This window comes from Pteropus medius, unplaced genomic scaffold (assembly GCF_902729225.1).
Source record: "Pteropus medius unplaced genomic scaffold, Ma_sr-lr_union100, whole genome shotgun sequence".
Taxonomy (NCBI): Eukaryota; Metazoa; Chordata; class Mammalia; order Chiroptera; family Pteropodidae; genus Pteropus; species Pteropus medius.
The window spans coordinates 21,660,228-21,676,982 of NW_024349801.1; the positions used below are offsets into that span (position 1 = coordinate 21,660,228).

Below are 16,755 nucleotides of genomic sequence, written 5' to 3' on the forward strand. Positions count from 1 at the left end.
AGGGGACAAAGCAGGGAATATCTTGAGGAATGAAAGTTAATATATCCTTTATTAGACAATTTCTCTGCTCTATCAGTTTTCTCACTGGGCTTTTGATGACAGCTGTATGGCAAACAATCTAATACTGAGGTCATTCTCCTGAAGTGCAGGTATTCTTTGCTGACTGGAAGAACATCCACATGCTCCAGGTATCAGAAGGCAAAGATGATTCAATTGGGGTTATTTAAGAAACAGATTTCTGTTTTTGCACTATTTTCTAGATTCCTTGATAATCAAAGTATGTATCTAACTCCACTTGTAGCTCTACCACTAAGCCCAGTGCCTGGCTCAGAATGTTTATTTTATGTGTATGGTCTTGAATTCATTAATGAAGGGTACTTTGCATGCCAGTGGGTGATGATCTAATTAAGAAGTCTACCTACATGTTGTCCTATTTCAGAAGGACTCAAAATGATAAACATTACAACCTACTTTAAAGTAATATTTTAAATTTTTCTTAAAAAGTGTTTAAGACTTAAAATGACTACAAATCTAGTAAATAAATAAACTCATGATCTTCCAGTGATATCATACAGCTGTACTTTGTACTCCAAAAGCAGGAATGCTATTTCCAGAAAACCAGGTTCTCTAACCAGAGTAAACCAGATCACACAACTGAGAGACACATTTGCTTTGTCTATGTTTGTATGACATGTATCATTACTTGGCACGTTAAGCGACTAATATTTTTTTTCTGGCTTAACAGACATTTAGTTCTCTCATAACCTGGACCTATATAGAAAAATTTATTAATAATACATTTATTATTATTATGTAGTCCAGACATATTCCCACTAGAGGCAATGGGAAAACACAATATAAGCCTATGTCCTGGAACCAAGATATTCAGGTTTTATCCTGTTTCATTGGGAGCTGTATTCTCTTAGGGTATTTTTCAAAAACAGAAATTATTATTCACTACTGAGCTGGGTAAGAGCATATTTTCTGATTTCTCAAAATAAAGTGAGGCAACTTAGATAAAGGGAATGGTCGATCTACTCTGGCTAACGTGATTGCTTGTAGATTTTTTTCCTCAAAATATGTTCTTTATATAAGGAATATCTCAAAAACAGTTACTTTTTTTCCTGCAGACATTATTCTTAGAACATTTCAATAGTCAGTAGTTATCTATAGAATATTTTTTTAATGGAAAGTACTAAAAATTATCTTCTAACTTCATTTACTAATCTAGAAAAAAGAGTAAATTGGATGACACAAAGTTTTGCAGATTTTCCTCCAAAAGTATTAAGGTGGAGGGGAGGAGCACAAAGACTCATGGCAGTTGCTCATATTGACTTTATAGAATTGAAATTGGAACTAGAGAAAGGTGAAAAAGCTTAGATTTAAAAAAGAATATTTTAATGACATGAATATGTCGACAGCAAAATTGGGAAGTGGGCTCTTAGTTTGTAGAGGATGCTCAGCTGTGCGGCCCACACCTGCTTCCATACTGCAGATGTACTTCCCGGGCTACCAAGAGTGCTGCCTACATACAACCCTCCAATGTCAGCCCTCTCTGAGAATTGCCCTTGGCTGAGGAGAGTTGTTTTGCTCAAGGTCACCCCTCCTTGCTGGGTTCAGACTGCATCCAATGGATGAACAATGCCAAGGTATCCGGTCTGGCCTCCTTGATCCAACTCTGAAGTCCTGGTTCGGCTCCATGCGGTTGCTCCCCATGAGGTTGGTTGAGCCTTTGTTGTGACTGCATTAACAGCCCAAATGTGCTGCCTTCACTCCCCTACAGGTGCTAATTTTAAGAGAAGTTGCCAGTAAACTTCCTGCATACAGATCTCCTTCTGAAACTGCTGCTTAGGAATCCAACTGAGACTTTAATAACTCTGTTTCTCCACAGTCACATCTAAGATGTTTCCTTCAGCATTCATATGAGAGCAGGTGTAATAGACTTCCTTTGAAATATTTTTCTTCTGATTTCCTTTGGCCTCATCCTCTATTAGCCATTTATTAATGGAATCCTACTAAGAATTTACAGAAGACAAAAGATCTTAAGAGACCGATTCAGGAGAAGGGTTTCAGTTTAGGAAAATGAAGAAAGAGAATGCATTTTCTGTGCAACTCTCAGTAGGCTTATTTAGTTCAGGTAAAATTTAGTAAGTAAATTGATCATTCTGTTTTAAAAATGGGAAGGCTACATTATGTATGTGTTTTGCATTCTAATAATTCACAACAGGATCTATAGGGATTTATATGTTGAGCAAGATATCTCTAAGATCGATTACTTTTTCTCAGCAAAATGTTAAACTAAGCTATTCATGCTGTAGGACTACATCTTCTACCATCTCCCCTTCTTCCCACCCTTTCCCCCTGGCAAAATTGGTGTGAGAGCATCTTTAGCAGCCGACCACAGACCTCCCCTGTGTTTCTGCCTCAGCATAAGCATTGTGTTAATAAGAAGGGAGGAAAAAAGAGGAAAACATCTGCATTCTTCAAGATAAATAGATTCCAAAGATATGAGTATTATGCTATTCTCAATGTAATGAGATTCTGTTCACCAGTCTGTTGTTAGAGGATTAAGGCCAAGCTGTGTCTAACTCTAGTGTGGCTCTGACAGCGGTGGGATTGAAAAGAACCAGAAACTGCTGCTGTCCACTGAACATTTGTGTCATGGGACCATGATTGCAAGCTGTCTTTGGATCCCAGTTTTTAAACAGTGGGAGTGTGCACGATTGCTGTGATCAAATCCTTTCAAGTCCTTAGGGTCCATTCTTTTTCTAGATAGGCAATATGTAAGTATCATAGAAAATAACTACAAGAGAAGAATAAATATAAATGTATTAAAAACATGGGCTTTGTGAACTCAGGTTCTAGCCCCAGCTCTGCAACTTAATGTGACCTGGGAAGAGTTTTCTTTTCTTCTATTTTTCCTCCTCAATTGGCCTTTAAAATATCTACATATAAGGCCAACAATTCATGTATTGAATATAATTCAAACAGTACAAAACAGTATGCAATAAAACGAAGTCTCCTTTCCATCCCACTTTATTTTCCTTCTCTTGTGGCAATCACTGAACAGTTTCTCATGTGTCTTTCAAGATATTTTCTATCAGTGTAGGAACAGAGATACATGTATATATATCTTTGCTTCAAAATACTGTTAGGATTTTACCATGCACATGCAGTGTTCTGCATGTGTCTGTTTTAAACTAATAATGTAGCTTAGAGAATATTTTATATTATTTTATATCAGCACATATAGACCTATCTTATTTTTTTTTAGTGGCTGCATTATAGTCCATTTGTTATATGAGCGATTAAATAGGTTTGCCATGGTATGTCGATCTAATCTTTATTTGTGGGCATTGTTGGTTTCTAATAAATGGCTATTACATATAATACTGCAATAAACATTTTGTAATCCATCTTTGAGCACTTATGTGATCAGTTTTTTAAAATAGAATATTTACATCAAAGTGTGTAGGTATTTACATTTTTGACAGATGTTGCACAATAGGCCAAAGATCTCAATTTCTCAGAACTTCAGTTTTCTATTCTATAAAATGGGAGTAACAGCTTATGGCTATCTTATAGGGTCGTTGTAGGATTAAATGACATAAAATGCATGAATAGTGTTGTCAGATGTAGCAAATAAAATATAGGATGTCCAGTTAAATTGAAATTCACATCAACAGTGATAATTTTTTTTAGTATAAGTATACCCCAATACAGCATGAGACATATACTAAAAATTATTTGTTGTTTATCTAAAATTCAAATTTAATTGAATATCACTTATTTTATTTGGCAATCCTATGCATGAAGGGATCAGCACAACCCTAGAATACAGGAAGCACTAAAAAATGTTGGTTGCTATAATTTTTATTAGATATTCAGGGAAATGGTATCATTCAACAAATGTTTTTGGAAATAATTATTTTATACTCATTAATTACTTACCTTTTATTCAACGGATATTTATTGAGTGCCTACTATGAACTTGGCATTATTTTAGGTCTTGAGGTTACAATGGTGAATAAAACAATGTCTGTATGAGCAAAATACTCTTGTCTGTTATAGGTCTGACAGGGACTTGAGATTAAAGAAGAAAGCATGATCGTTGTGTGTGAATTGATTGGTTTATTGAGTGAGGTCCATAATATCGATCTTCTTTATTATCTTCTCCTTCTGGAACCCCAACATGTCTTCTGTGGCTTTTGAAGAAATCCTCTTTTCAGGAATCTATGTTGCTAATGGGCAATCAGAAACATTAGAGTTTAGAAAGGATGACAGGAGCCTTGAGGGGCCCATTGAAGAGCTCCTCCTTCCGTCCCTTAAAGGTCTAGCAATGGGCTTGGCATTTTGCTTAAGGTAAATGCTTGATTTCTATCCTCGGCAGCCAATCGTTCAGTGCCATGGAGCTTGGTAGGTGCTGTCTCACTCTCAGACTTGCATTTTCTCAAGAGGGTTCTCAGCAAAGCCTAGCAGCTTTTAAGATCTCACCATGAAGAAACAGTTTCAAACCAATTATCAACAATTATTAGATGCAGTTGCTATCTTTCACAACCTTAGAACTCAGATTCTCTGATGTTCTGAGAGTAGATATTATGCAGGCATACCTCATTTTATTGCACTTCACAGATATTGCATTTTTTTTTACAAATTGAGGGCAAGACCTGCCACCAGCAAAAAGGTTACGACTCATTTTATTGTGCTACTCACTTTATTGAGGTGGTCTGGAACTGAACTTGCAACATCTCTGAGGTATGCCTGTAGTTAATGGGTGTATTTTAAGGAATTATTTTCTCTTAGTCATTCTAGTCACTATTTTATGGCAATTAAACTCCATATGTTTTATGGTGTCTTTGGAATTTAAATTGTATGAGTCCTTTTCTTGAGTTTTGGCATAGTATTTAGCAATTGACTTTACCCCATCTATTTTTGAAAACCCTGGTCCAAAGAAGCATTAATTAAATTGTGTTCATTTCAAAAGCTGAAATAAAATAAACATATTTTCAAGTCTTTGATTTCTTGATTCAGTGAAATTAAACAAATTAACTTGCTTTCAGAGTATTCATATATCACAATTCCTCTACTAGAGCAGAAGGGCTTTCCTTGACAAAGGTAAAAGCAAAGTTTGTGCCAAGTCTGTGGACCTACATGTCATTGCCACAGCCCACGAGGCCGTCCTGTGTTCCCCTCGCAGAGCTATGATGCAAGCTTGCTTCGAACATGAGCTCTAAGAACAGCTGCACCACACATGGAGAGCCAGGCAGTGCCTGTTTTCCTTGTTTTAGGATGATGACAAAATGCAATCACTATACAAACTAAAATCTTAGAAGAAGTCTAGAGATATTTTGAAGATGAGCTTTAAAACAAATCTTCCTGTCTGCCCCTCCAGTCCTGCTGGTATGTCTTTTATGTGTTGTCAGTGGCGGTGGTAGTGGGTAGAATGAGAAAAGGATGGAATTTAAAATACAGTGATTTAAATGCATTTGCAGGTTCTGATCAGTTAATATTTGTTCGGTAAGTTTGGCTACTTCTTAGCTATGACCCTTAGTGCTCACTGAGATATATTTCTGAACTTCTAGTTAACTGCAGCTATCATTACCTGGTAAGACAGAATAGAAATAACAGTTAAAAAAAAACCCTCTTCTGATTGTGTTATACACATTGATTGTTCTACAGATCTATATTCAATTCAAATAAGGATTTTAACCCTCTTTGATTTACCAATATCTCCAGGCCCCTTTTCTTTAAAACTCTAATTACATCTGTAGAACATTCCTTTCTCCTCTTTTAAATAATCTATTTTGTACTGCTTCCTTTTATTCTTCATTCAATTTCTGGTTACTTCTTCAAGACATAAGATGATTTTTTTTTTAATTGTAATTTTACTTTGTTATGGTTATGCTTTCTTCTTAATAGGATGCTGCCCTAAATTCTAACAGATGTATCTGTTATATAGGTTACTGATGAAGTAGTTAAATAGGGCTAGGGTCAGAGTCGACATCTAGGGAGTACCGCTTGCTGTTTCCTGCCAGATTGCTAATAAGCTTTGAATAATATTTCTTTTGAGGAAGTTTCTCCCATGGTTGTGTACCTTCATAACAATATTTTGCTTCATGCTCAGAAAAATTTTGTGTCAGCCTCATTGTTGCCTTGCGAAGGTTTTCCACAGCCCATAGCCCACAGAGGTGATATTGGGTCCTGTGGAATTTGTACATGCACATACCAGAAGGTTTTTAAGACCTCAAATATTGTTAGTCATAAGACTTTGGAGTCAAAATGTTTGGAGTGTTTCTTTTTAGGGAGAACTTTCCACTGTAGTAGGTGGAGAGGGATAGGTGATCAAGGACAGGGCAGATATTGGAAGGTGTCTAGAATAACAAAAGGGCCTTTTGGGAAGAGGAGCTTGGAGAGACTGCTAGGTATATGTTTTGGGAAGAAAGCAGGCAGGTGGCAAGAGAGAAAAAGAAAGAGGACTAGAGTGAGATAAAGTAAGGGAGCTTGTGCTTATATATGATTATAGGAATCTTCTGCTTTCTTGGCCTCTTGAATGACATGAGTGGATTAATAGATCTTAGCAAAGCATGGTCAAATGACTTATTTTGTGGCTTTCTGCTTTGGGAAATATTTGACAAGTTAAAAAGTAGAGGTTAAAATACAGGTAGAGAGGCAGGCGGGTAGGAGAGGAATGGGCATGAGGATTTGGCATGAAGAAAGGTATTTTGCTCTGCTTTATCACTCTTCTGTATGATTCCAAAAAGACTTCATGTTTACAATATCAGATTGTTCCATATCAGGATTCTTTGCATGCTCTGGGGGTTTGCCAATGTTTTTCTTAAAGAGATTTTGTTGTGGTATTTTTTCAAGTGTAGCCGTTAATTCAAGTAATTCACATGGATACAGTCACACCTTTAAAAACATCTTTCCAAATGCTTTGGTTTTACAGGGGGAAATATCATGATACTGAACTGGAGAAAAACAGATTAGGGAGAATTTAAATAAGAAAATTTAGGTTTCTTACCAAAGAGTGGCTATTGCCACTTATCTGTACAAACTTAACTGTCAAATGTGCATTTTGAAATCTGTATTTCCTTTTTACTTTGGTTGATTTTCATTTGGAGCTTATAGTGTACAGGTAGTAGGAAGAAAAGTTTGGAAATGAAGCTTAATATCATTTCGGCTTCTTCCTGAAACAGATGCACTTTCCATAGAGACTTCAGGGCAATTCAGTAGCAGTGCAATTTCCGTGAGTAATGACACGGTCTCCATCTCATTCTAGTCACATCAGCTTTTATCTGAGGTACTGTCCCCTGAGAAATGTCACTAAGGCTCTGAAGGAGTTATCATCAGGAGAAATAAACCAGCACATAAACCATACCTGTAAATATAAATAAAGTGAAATTTAGAACGCTTCCTGGGTTCTCCTGTTGTCATTGAACTAGAGAAAGTGCAGAAAAGTATGGCTTGGGAAAAATGATTGAGTTCTGGCTAGAGATGAAAATGCTGCAGTTGAAAACTTTCCAGAACAACATGTACTTGGATTCATATTAAAGAAAAATTTTTTGAGTGTTTAAGCCAAATGACCCAGCAGGGTTGATAGTGTGAGGCATATTTCACAGTTGTATAAATATTTAAAACTGTTTTCCAGCCTATAAAACAAGTAAATTAGGTTGTTTTTAAAAACTGCATAATGAAATTAACCTGCCCACCTTAACTTGTTGGGGGACCTGCCCTACTCATCCAGCCTTCTCTCCTAAAAGGGAATCACTGAGAAAGAAGTGTGACGAAGGTTTCCAACTTGGAAAACAAAGCTGGTTTAGAGAATATCAGAAGAGATGATTAGCATACTGCCACAGGTGGTCTGTTTCCAGATGGCCTGTCTGCCTAACTTGTCATTGGGGCCCAACCAACTAGATACAATAAGCTTTTCATTATAAATCCCTTTGTGAAGTATAGACTCAGGGCTCCAATATATACATGAGAGCAGTGCAGCGTCTTGGCTGTGTTGTTCCCAATTCTGAGCTATTGATCCTAGCCATTAGAACACCACCAAGTTTGTCCTTAACCACAGGGCCATGGATGATTTGTAGGTGGTCTTTCTCATTAAATCTTCCAAGGCTTCTTTTATTGCCCATTGTTCTTGCCCTTTCCAAAATTTATCCGTTTCCTTTTACTTGCATTTTAGCTATTGCCCCGAACCACTCTCCCTTGCCTCTGTCTCCTCTTTCACATCTTGCCTTCAGTTAAACAGACTTCTGAGATAATGGCAGTGATGTTTTTACATTTATGAATAATAGAGTTCAAAAAGAATGTCAGTGACTGAATGTATTCCATCCCTTTCCCCTTTTTAATGTTCTGGTCAAGGAAATGTAAGTGAGAGTTAATAGCTACTCTCTAAAGGTGATACCATGGGGTGGTGGAAAGAGCACATGGCTAAGAGTTAGCCATCATGAGTTTAGCCCCAGGGGTACTGCTAACTCACTGGGTATCCTTGGTCAAATTACTTGGCTTCTCTGGGCCTTTGTTCTCACATCACTCAGGTAAAAGATTTTGTAAGGTCCTTTGAGTTTAATGTTCTAGAAAAGTCTTATCTGCCTCTTTTGTCGTGTGATGGTCCATTGTGAATATATTCCCTTGATTCTTCTCTGTTCCTAAAAAAATTAATTTTGTTTTTGTTCTTAGACTACAGAATGAAAAATGGATGAATGTCAAAGTGGGAGACATCATTAAATTAGAAAATAACCAATTCGTTGCAGTGAGTATTTAGTATTGTTTAACGAATTTATCTCAGATTAAAATAGCATATGTACTGTAGTATTTACAGTGGAAAATTTAGTAAATCTATACTAATTCAGAATAATTGAAGAGAAATGCCAGGATGTATTTGTAAAAAACTCAATTATAAATGTTTCAAAATACATATTAATTAATTACTTTCAATAACATGGCAACTCAGATAAAGCTGAGTGATTATCACCTTGTCTATCTTCATTGGGATATTTTTAAATTAATAGATATAAAAGGTTTACCAAGGTTTGATGTAAATAAGAGCTTTTACAATGCTACAGAGTACTCTAAAAAGTTTGTTCTCATATAATTTGAATACTTTTCCTTAATAATGGAATTAATACTGTTAATTTGCAGGGTATTTGAAGAAAAGATCAGCTAGAGGAAAATGTATACCCTTCTCTGAATCAGAAACAATCAGAAAATTTCTATTGATTGTTTTGAATTAACAAAATGCTACTTATGAGGTTTTGCTTTGTATAGTAAAGAACCAGAAAGATTAATTTGACCTAAACTCCTGTCCTGACAAGGATTAGATTTGAACCTCTCTTGACCCAGGAGAGCATCTCATCAAGTCTTTATCAGTACCTTTCTAAGGTATCCTTCCAGAGAGGCCGTTTTGTGGTCTAATTGTCCTCTTTGTTATTTTAAGTTTCATAGCTTCAAGTCAGAGTTATTTGTTTCACTCTAATATCTGTAAATAAATCTTCATTTAAAAAATATGTGGGACAGTAGAAAGTTGGAAAATTTCAGAAAAAGAAAACTTTTAAAAACATCTATTTGAGCTGTATTGAATCAAAAACTTCTTGCTAAAGTATAGAGATACAAAACACTGTTTTCTACATGAAAAAAAGTAAATGGCCAGTGTTCTGTTTATAAAAAATTATTAATTTGTGGGGATGAAATTTAGGGGTAAGAATTTTTTTTAAATCAAAGAAAGGGCCTATTTGTGAGTATATGATACAATATCCATTGTTATTCTCTTCCATTCTTTTTCTTCTTTTTTCACCATCTTTTTCTTAGTCTTCTCAAATAAATTTAAAATGAAAATAATGATATATCTAGTACATATTAGTACTCAATATGTGTTTGTTGGATATGAAATTTAAATTTTAAATAAAAATATTATCTGTAATCTTATACATTTTCATTTTTAGAACTTTATTCTGATTTTTGTCCATGTCAGCATATTTTCCCCTAAGTATATTCATACTGCATGAGCTACTTTGGATTTTTATTTTTGAACTACAAAAAAATTAAAAAAAAGATAATATTGTAGGTGATAAGGAAGGTAAAGAACTCTATATGTTAGAATGGCTTAACAAAATAAAAGGTGTTCTAATGAATTCTACAAAATATGGTGTTCTAATGAATTCTACAAATTTATTTTTCCTCCAGGTTATGGGACCACTATCCTAATATTCTTTCACTGTTGTAGTTTGGTTTTTAAACACCAACAAAGCAAAATGAAACATAGCAAAATGCTTTCTGTGATTTAGAATTGTATTTCAGTGATTTTGCAGCCAACCAGAGGAAAGAGTGTATATTTGGGGATCAGAGCTTTGAATTCTAGTTCCAGCTCTGCCCTTTAAGCTCTGTGTGGCTATGTATAAGGTGTTAAATCTCTTAGAGCCTTGGGTTCCTCACTTAGATGTGATGAAGCTCTCTCTATGACTTTTTAAAGATTATAAACTTTACATGGGTTAATTTAGTTCGTCTAGTGCTTGTGGGGCCAGAGATGACCTTTTCAGGATTATAATCCATACCATGGGAATAGTATTATCCCCCTCACAGGTTTGTTGAGAAAATAGTGACACAATTATGCAAAAGTGTTTTGTAAACCCTTAAAGAATTGTACAGCTTTTAGGTGTTATCACTTGAGGTTTTGCTTCATTTATTCTTTAATTCAACAAACATTAATGGCGCCTAATAAATCTATGAGGGCAATGTTGTTGGCTGTGAGTACTCAGAGAAGTTTAGCAGATTCTTTTCAATTTTCCTCTGATTGAAGTATTTGTTTCAGATTTCCATGAGGCAGCTGTGCAAGGTGTGGTAAGGGGCCTTGTGTTAGAAAACACTACTTCATTCTTGGGAGCCACAGCTGGAGCCTCTCCTGGCAAAGCATGTGAGAAAGCACCAATAATTGAGGAAGAAAGTACAAATGGGGGTCTAAGGAAGATAGTTCTGGTGGGCGTTAATGACTGTTTGCCTGGCCCACCTTTGAGTTCCAAAAATCATGCTTTCTCTTTCCTAAAAAATAAATTAGTTTGCTTTATCAAGGCTCTTTCTCATCTATGGATGAAAAGAGTCACAGAAGCTGTAGAGGCAGAAGTTGTTTTCTGATTCGTCACAGTGTAACTAAAGCATACCCACTATAGAGAGAACATGTGAAGAGTGTATGCCACTCTTGAGCCCACATGACCCATCCTGATTTTAAATGGAAAAAAATGTTTTTGAAAATTCACCTTGGTCTTGTTTCTCATATTTAAATTTCAATGAATATGATAGCAATAGAACTTCATGCTCTTTGGGTCTGTGCCTTTCTTCCCTGAGCTTAAAAGAATAATTTTAAACAAAATCTAAAATTTTCTAATCCTTATCATCTGTGATTGAAAATAGTTATGAAATATAGAGAAAGATGCCTGTTTATACCTAGAGCTGCTTTTCTTTTAAAACTTCTTAACCTCACAATTTAGACAACACACACATCCCATTTATTTTGAGATGGAAAATTAAAAGCTTGAAACAATGAAAGAAGTGGATTGTTTTTAAATTTAACCTTTAAAACTTTAGAATGGCACAATTCTAATATTTTTAAAAACAAAATTAAGAAAATTGCACAGATTTGGAATGTCAATTGTACATTAGGTATAGCTAGAAAATTGTTAGGCTAATATGTCAAAATAAATTGCTAAAATTTTAGTCAATTCTTTTTAGACATTCAAATCCTTCAGAATTTCATAAAACCCCTTCTCTTACTTATTATTATTTATTTTTATTAAAGTATAGTTGACATACAATATATATTAGTTTCAGGTGTACTATATAGTGATTAGATATTTATATAACTTACAAACTGATCATCCTGATAAATCTAGTACCCATCTGACAGCATACATAGTTATTACAATATTATTGACTGTATTGCCTATGCTATACTTTGTATCTTCATGACTATTTTGTAACTACCAATTTTTACTTCTTAATCCCTTCCCCTTTTTCACTACCTCCCCATCCCCCCTCTCATCTGGCAACCATCAAAATGTTCTCCATATCTATGCGTTTGTTTCTGTTTTGTTTATTTTTTTTTCCTTTAGATTCCACATATAAATGAAATCATATGGTATTTGTCTTTCTCTGTTTGACTTACTCTACTCAGCACAATACCCTCTAGGTCCATTCATGTTGTTGTAGAAGGCAAAATTTCATTCTTTTTTATGGCTGAGTAATATTTGATTGTATATATGTGCCACCTCTTCTTTATCCATTCGTTCTTTGATGGACACCCAGGTTGCCTCCATATCTTGGCTATTGTAAATAATGCTGCAATGAATATATGGATGCACATGTAGCTTAGAAGTAGTGTTTTGGATTTGTTCAGACAAATTCCCAGAGTAGAATTACTGGGTCCTCCTTTGTCTCTTGTTACAGCCTTTGTTTTCAAGTCTATTTTTTCCGGTATGAGTATTGCTACTCAGCTTTGTTTGTTTGTTTGTTTGTTTCCATTTTCATGAAATATCTTTTTCCATCCCTTCACCCCAGTCTATGTGTGTCTTTCGATCTGAAGTGAGTCTCTGGTAGGCAGCATATGTAAGGGTCTTGTTTTCTTATCCATTCAGTCACCCTGTTTAGATTGGAGCATTCAATCCATTCACATTCAAAGCAATTGCTGATAAATATGTAGTTATTGACATTTTATTATTCATATTTTTAATTGTTTTCTCCTTTTTCTTCTTCTTCTTCTTCCTCCTCCTCCTCCTCCTTCATGAAGTTTCTCTAATTTTTTTTTTTTTATAATACTGGTTTGGTGTTGATGAACCCTTTTAGCTGGTTCTTTTTTATGTTTTCTCTTTTTGTTTTTATGTTTTCTATCTCTTTGTTAAAGTTCTCACTGAGTTCCTCCATTCTTCCCCTAAGTTCATTGAGCATATCCTTATAAGAAGTGTTTTGAACTCTGGAGATCTGGAGATTGCTTGTCTCCATTTTGTTTAGTTTCTTTTTTTTTTCTGGAGCTTTGTTCTGTTCTTTCATTTATGACATGTTTCTTTGTCTCTGCATTTTGGCTATCTTCCTGTGTTTGTTACTATGTATTAGGTAGGGCTCCTATGTCTCCCACTCTTATTAGAATGGCCTTATGTAGTAGATGTCCCGTGTGGCCCAGTGGTGTAGTCTTCCTGGTCACCTGAGATGGATGCTCTAGGTTTGTCCCTTGTATGGGTTGTGTGTGCCTTCTTGTTGTGGTTAAAGCTTGGTTGCTATTTGCATGTCAGTGGGAGGGGTTGAGCATCGAGCTGATTTGTTGTGAGAACTCGCTGGTGAGGGACTGACCCTACAGAGAAGGATTCGCTTTAGCAGGGCTCTAGTGCCTGCCCAGTCTGCTCTTAGGGTGTGTCATCTTCGGATGCAGCCTTGGGTGGTGCTCCGGCTAGGTCCGAAGCCAGCCACTAGGAGTGCCAGCTTTGGGGCTTGCTGGGAGGGGCTCCTCTGCAGACTGAGTTCAGCCACAGCTGTGCACTGCCCAGGGACATCTGGCAAGAGTCACCAAGCAATCCGCAGATGGCCGCCACGTGCATTGGGCTTGGTGGTGCCCCGAAAGGCAAGCTGCAAATAGAGGCAGGCTGCTGCTAGTGCTGGGCTTGGGGCTGCCTAGCAAGAGGTTCACGGCAGACTGAGGCCAGATGCTGCTTGTTTGGGTTTTGTGAACCTTTGAGAGATTTTAGGAGAGTCTTTAGTATGAGCAAGATGAGCCACTTTTATAAAAAAGCCAGTGGAAATGGCTTTGGTGGATCCACAAGTTGGATGGGGCAGGGTCTCAGGAAATCGTCAGGGCTGCGTGACCAGCGTTAGGCAAGTTGATGGAGACTGAGATGTGGAGGCTGCCTGCTTCTGCACGCTGAGAGAGGGGAGGGTTCAACAAAGGAACAATGGCTTCTGCCAGTACTTCTGTCTGGGTGAAAGTGGCCCCTCTAGCTCTTGCCCTGAAGCCAGAAAATTCAGTTTGTCCCCATATGTCCCTGGTGCCTTTCAAACTACTGTCCCAGTGCTAGAGCTCAGAGTAAGTGAGTCCATTACTAAGTTCTCATGTGGGCCCCTCAAGAGAAATGTCTGCAACTCCAGCTGCCCTCCATCTCATTCAGCCACAATCTCTGCTGGGTTTCACAGCCAGAAGTTGTACGGACTTCTCTTCTTGGCAATGGAACCCTGAGCTGAGGAGGCTGGTGAGGGGTTGAGACCACTTGCTTCTACTGTGTTAACCTTTGCAGCTAAGATATCCCTCCTGATTCTGAACTGCCACATGCAGGTGTGGGACTAGCCCATTCTGCATCTCTGCCCCTCCCACCAGACTCAAGGTGGCCTCTTCTGTGTGTCCCCATTTATAGGTCTTTTCTTCAGTTAGACTTCAGGGGACTCCCAATGATGCCTGTTCTGTAGTTTAGTTGTAATTTTGATGTGGTTGTGAGAGGAGGCAAGCACAATGTTTACCTACTTTGCCATCTTGACCAGAGCCTTTCTTTTTTTTTTTTATTGCTGAATAATATTCTACTCTTTGTGTGTGTGTGTGTGTGTGTGTGTGTGTGTGTGTGTGTGTGTGTGTACCACATCTTCTTTATCCATTCATCTATCAATGGGTTAGCAATTCTACTTCTGGACATTTATCTGAAGAAAATGAAAACACTAATTTGAAAGATATATGCACGCCTATGTTCATTGCAGCATTATTTACAATAGCCAAGATGTGGAAGCAAAAATCCTTATTTTAAAATAAAATTTGAAATTTGAAATAAAATAAATAGCTTTCTGATACAGAAAGTTGCCAGAATTCTAAAACTGAATTGTGCTGGGTCATTTCCAAAGCTCAAATGAATAGCTACATAGGATGATTTAGCTCTGTGAGAAACCAACTACTCAGTCTCCGAATGTTTTCCACTGTCTTTTACCACATTTCCTATTCTATCTTGCCATCTCGCTTAACCCTGCTTTATTTTCTCTTTCCTCTTCCTTACACCCCCCATCTTTTTTTCTAAATTTAATTTTATTATGTTTTTCTTTTAACTTCTCTCTTTTAAAATTTTCTTGTTTCTCTTATTTTTTTCTCATTTCCAACTTCCTCCTACTTCACTTCTCTTTTCCCATCTTCTTTGCCTGCCCCCTGCTCTTAACTTATAATACAAAGGAATTAAAGTATGTGATTATACATATTCCTATTTATCTTATTTATTTGGGAACATTTTATATTTTCTATTAGTAATAGTCAAAGTAAGGAAATAGAATTTTTTAGGATATTTCTTGTAAAATAAGTAAATTTATTTTTTATGATACCCCCTGCCCGTGCTTATACTCTGATGGTGAAGGTATGGAAAAGAGGAACAGGTAAGTAGAAGGAAGGTTTGATTCAGGGCATATGACAAAGAGGTGGAACAGGATTTCACCTCTTTTGCTTTTTCCCTAAGGCTCTCCCGGCTCATTAGTAGTGGAGGAGATGATGCAACATAGACTTTCAACCAACCTTCCCTTCTCAAGTATTCTTTATCTTGATTATTCAAAATAGGCTGATCTGCTTCTTCTATCAAGCAGTGAGCCACATGGCCTCTGTTATATTGAAACTGCTGAGCTTGATGGGTAAGTTACTAACATTAGAATATTAATTAGGTTGTTTTAAATTTATTTAAAAGTCATACCTTTAGGAACAGGACTTAAATATTAAACCTTATTCTTCATTTTATTTTCTTTAAAGAAATAGGAGTCTACATTGTGAGGTCCATTTATTAGTTATTTTGCAGATTTTTGAAAATTATTTTTTTCTCTTATTTTTTTTTTTTCCGGAAACAGTGAGCCAGACATGTATAGATAGATAATTTTACCCAAGGATTTTACTGAGATTTTTTAGAAGGGTTATTTTTTGGGTTGGTTCATTTGTTTTTAATTTCAAGTAATTGTTTAAGGAAAATAAGAAGAGTAGTAATCAAGATCAACTGAGGAAAGAAGGATCAATGTTATTTTAGAAGGCAACCTTTTGGAAGTGGGTCAAATGAAGACACTGAGAGATAAGAGAGAAATGGAGTATGATGCAATTTTGACGTTGATGTTAATTTAGAATTTAGTTATATACCATAAAGTAATTCTGTTTCAGTGGATTCAATTTATTTGTCTGGCACAAAAACATTTATTGAATAATTACATTTTAAAGATATCATAAATGTTTTTTAGATGAGTTTTATCTTTTTAATCCTGAAGTAGGTACTATATAAGTCCTGAAGAAATCAAGTTCTAGACTGAGTAATTTTTGCCAAACTTTTAAAGAGTGAAGCCAGGACTCAAATTTGGCAGTTCGACAAAAGAGCCCATGGTTTTAACCACTGCCTCTGGAATCATTGTCATATTGAGCCATTCAAATAGAGTTTGGCCTGTGTTTAATGCTCTGATTTGGGCAGAAGCAAAAATAATGCTGAGAGGAATATTTATAGCAACAAATACATACACTTGAAAAAAGAAAAAGTCTCAAACCAATAGTCTAATCTCCCATTTCAAGAACCTAGAAAATAGCAAAATATATTCAAAATAAATTCGAAGGAGATGAAAACAAGAGCAGAAATCAATGAACTTGAAAACAGAAAAACAATAGAGACAATTGATGAAACAAAGAGCTTACTCTTTGAAAATATCAATAAAATCTACAGGCCTTTAAGAAGACTGAAAAAGAAAAAAAAGAGAAGATACAAATTAACAATACCACGAATGAACCAGGGA

The 16,755-nt window shown here is 36.1% G+C and overlaps 1 protein-coding gene across 5 annotated transcripts in view; it reads left to right on the forward strand.

Annotated features, from left to right (window-relative positions):
* Nucleotides 1-16,755, forward strand: part of ATP8B4 (ATPase phospholipid transporting 8B4 (putative)) — a 192,893-nt gene that overhangs the window by 71,361 nt on the left and 104,777 nt on the right. For 4 of the 5 annotated variants that reach the window (XM_039889078.1, XM_039889077.1, XM_039889079.1 and 1 more), the window contains 2 exons: nt 8,683-8,755; nt 15,557-15,627. In XM_039889078.1, coding sequence (XP_039745012.1) covers nt 8,683-8,755; nt 15,557-15,627 — 144 coding nt within the window. Of the gene's footprint in view, nt 1-1,857; nt 5,401-8,682; nt 8,756-15,556; nt 15,628-16,755 lie in introns of those variants that run through there. The other variant, XM_039889081.1, reaches the window with a different exon arrangement.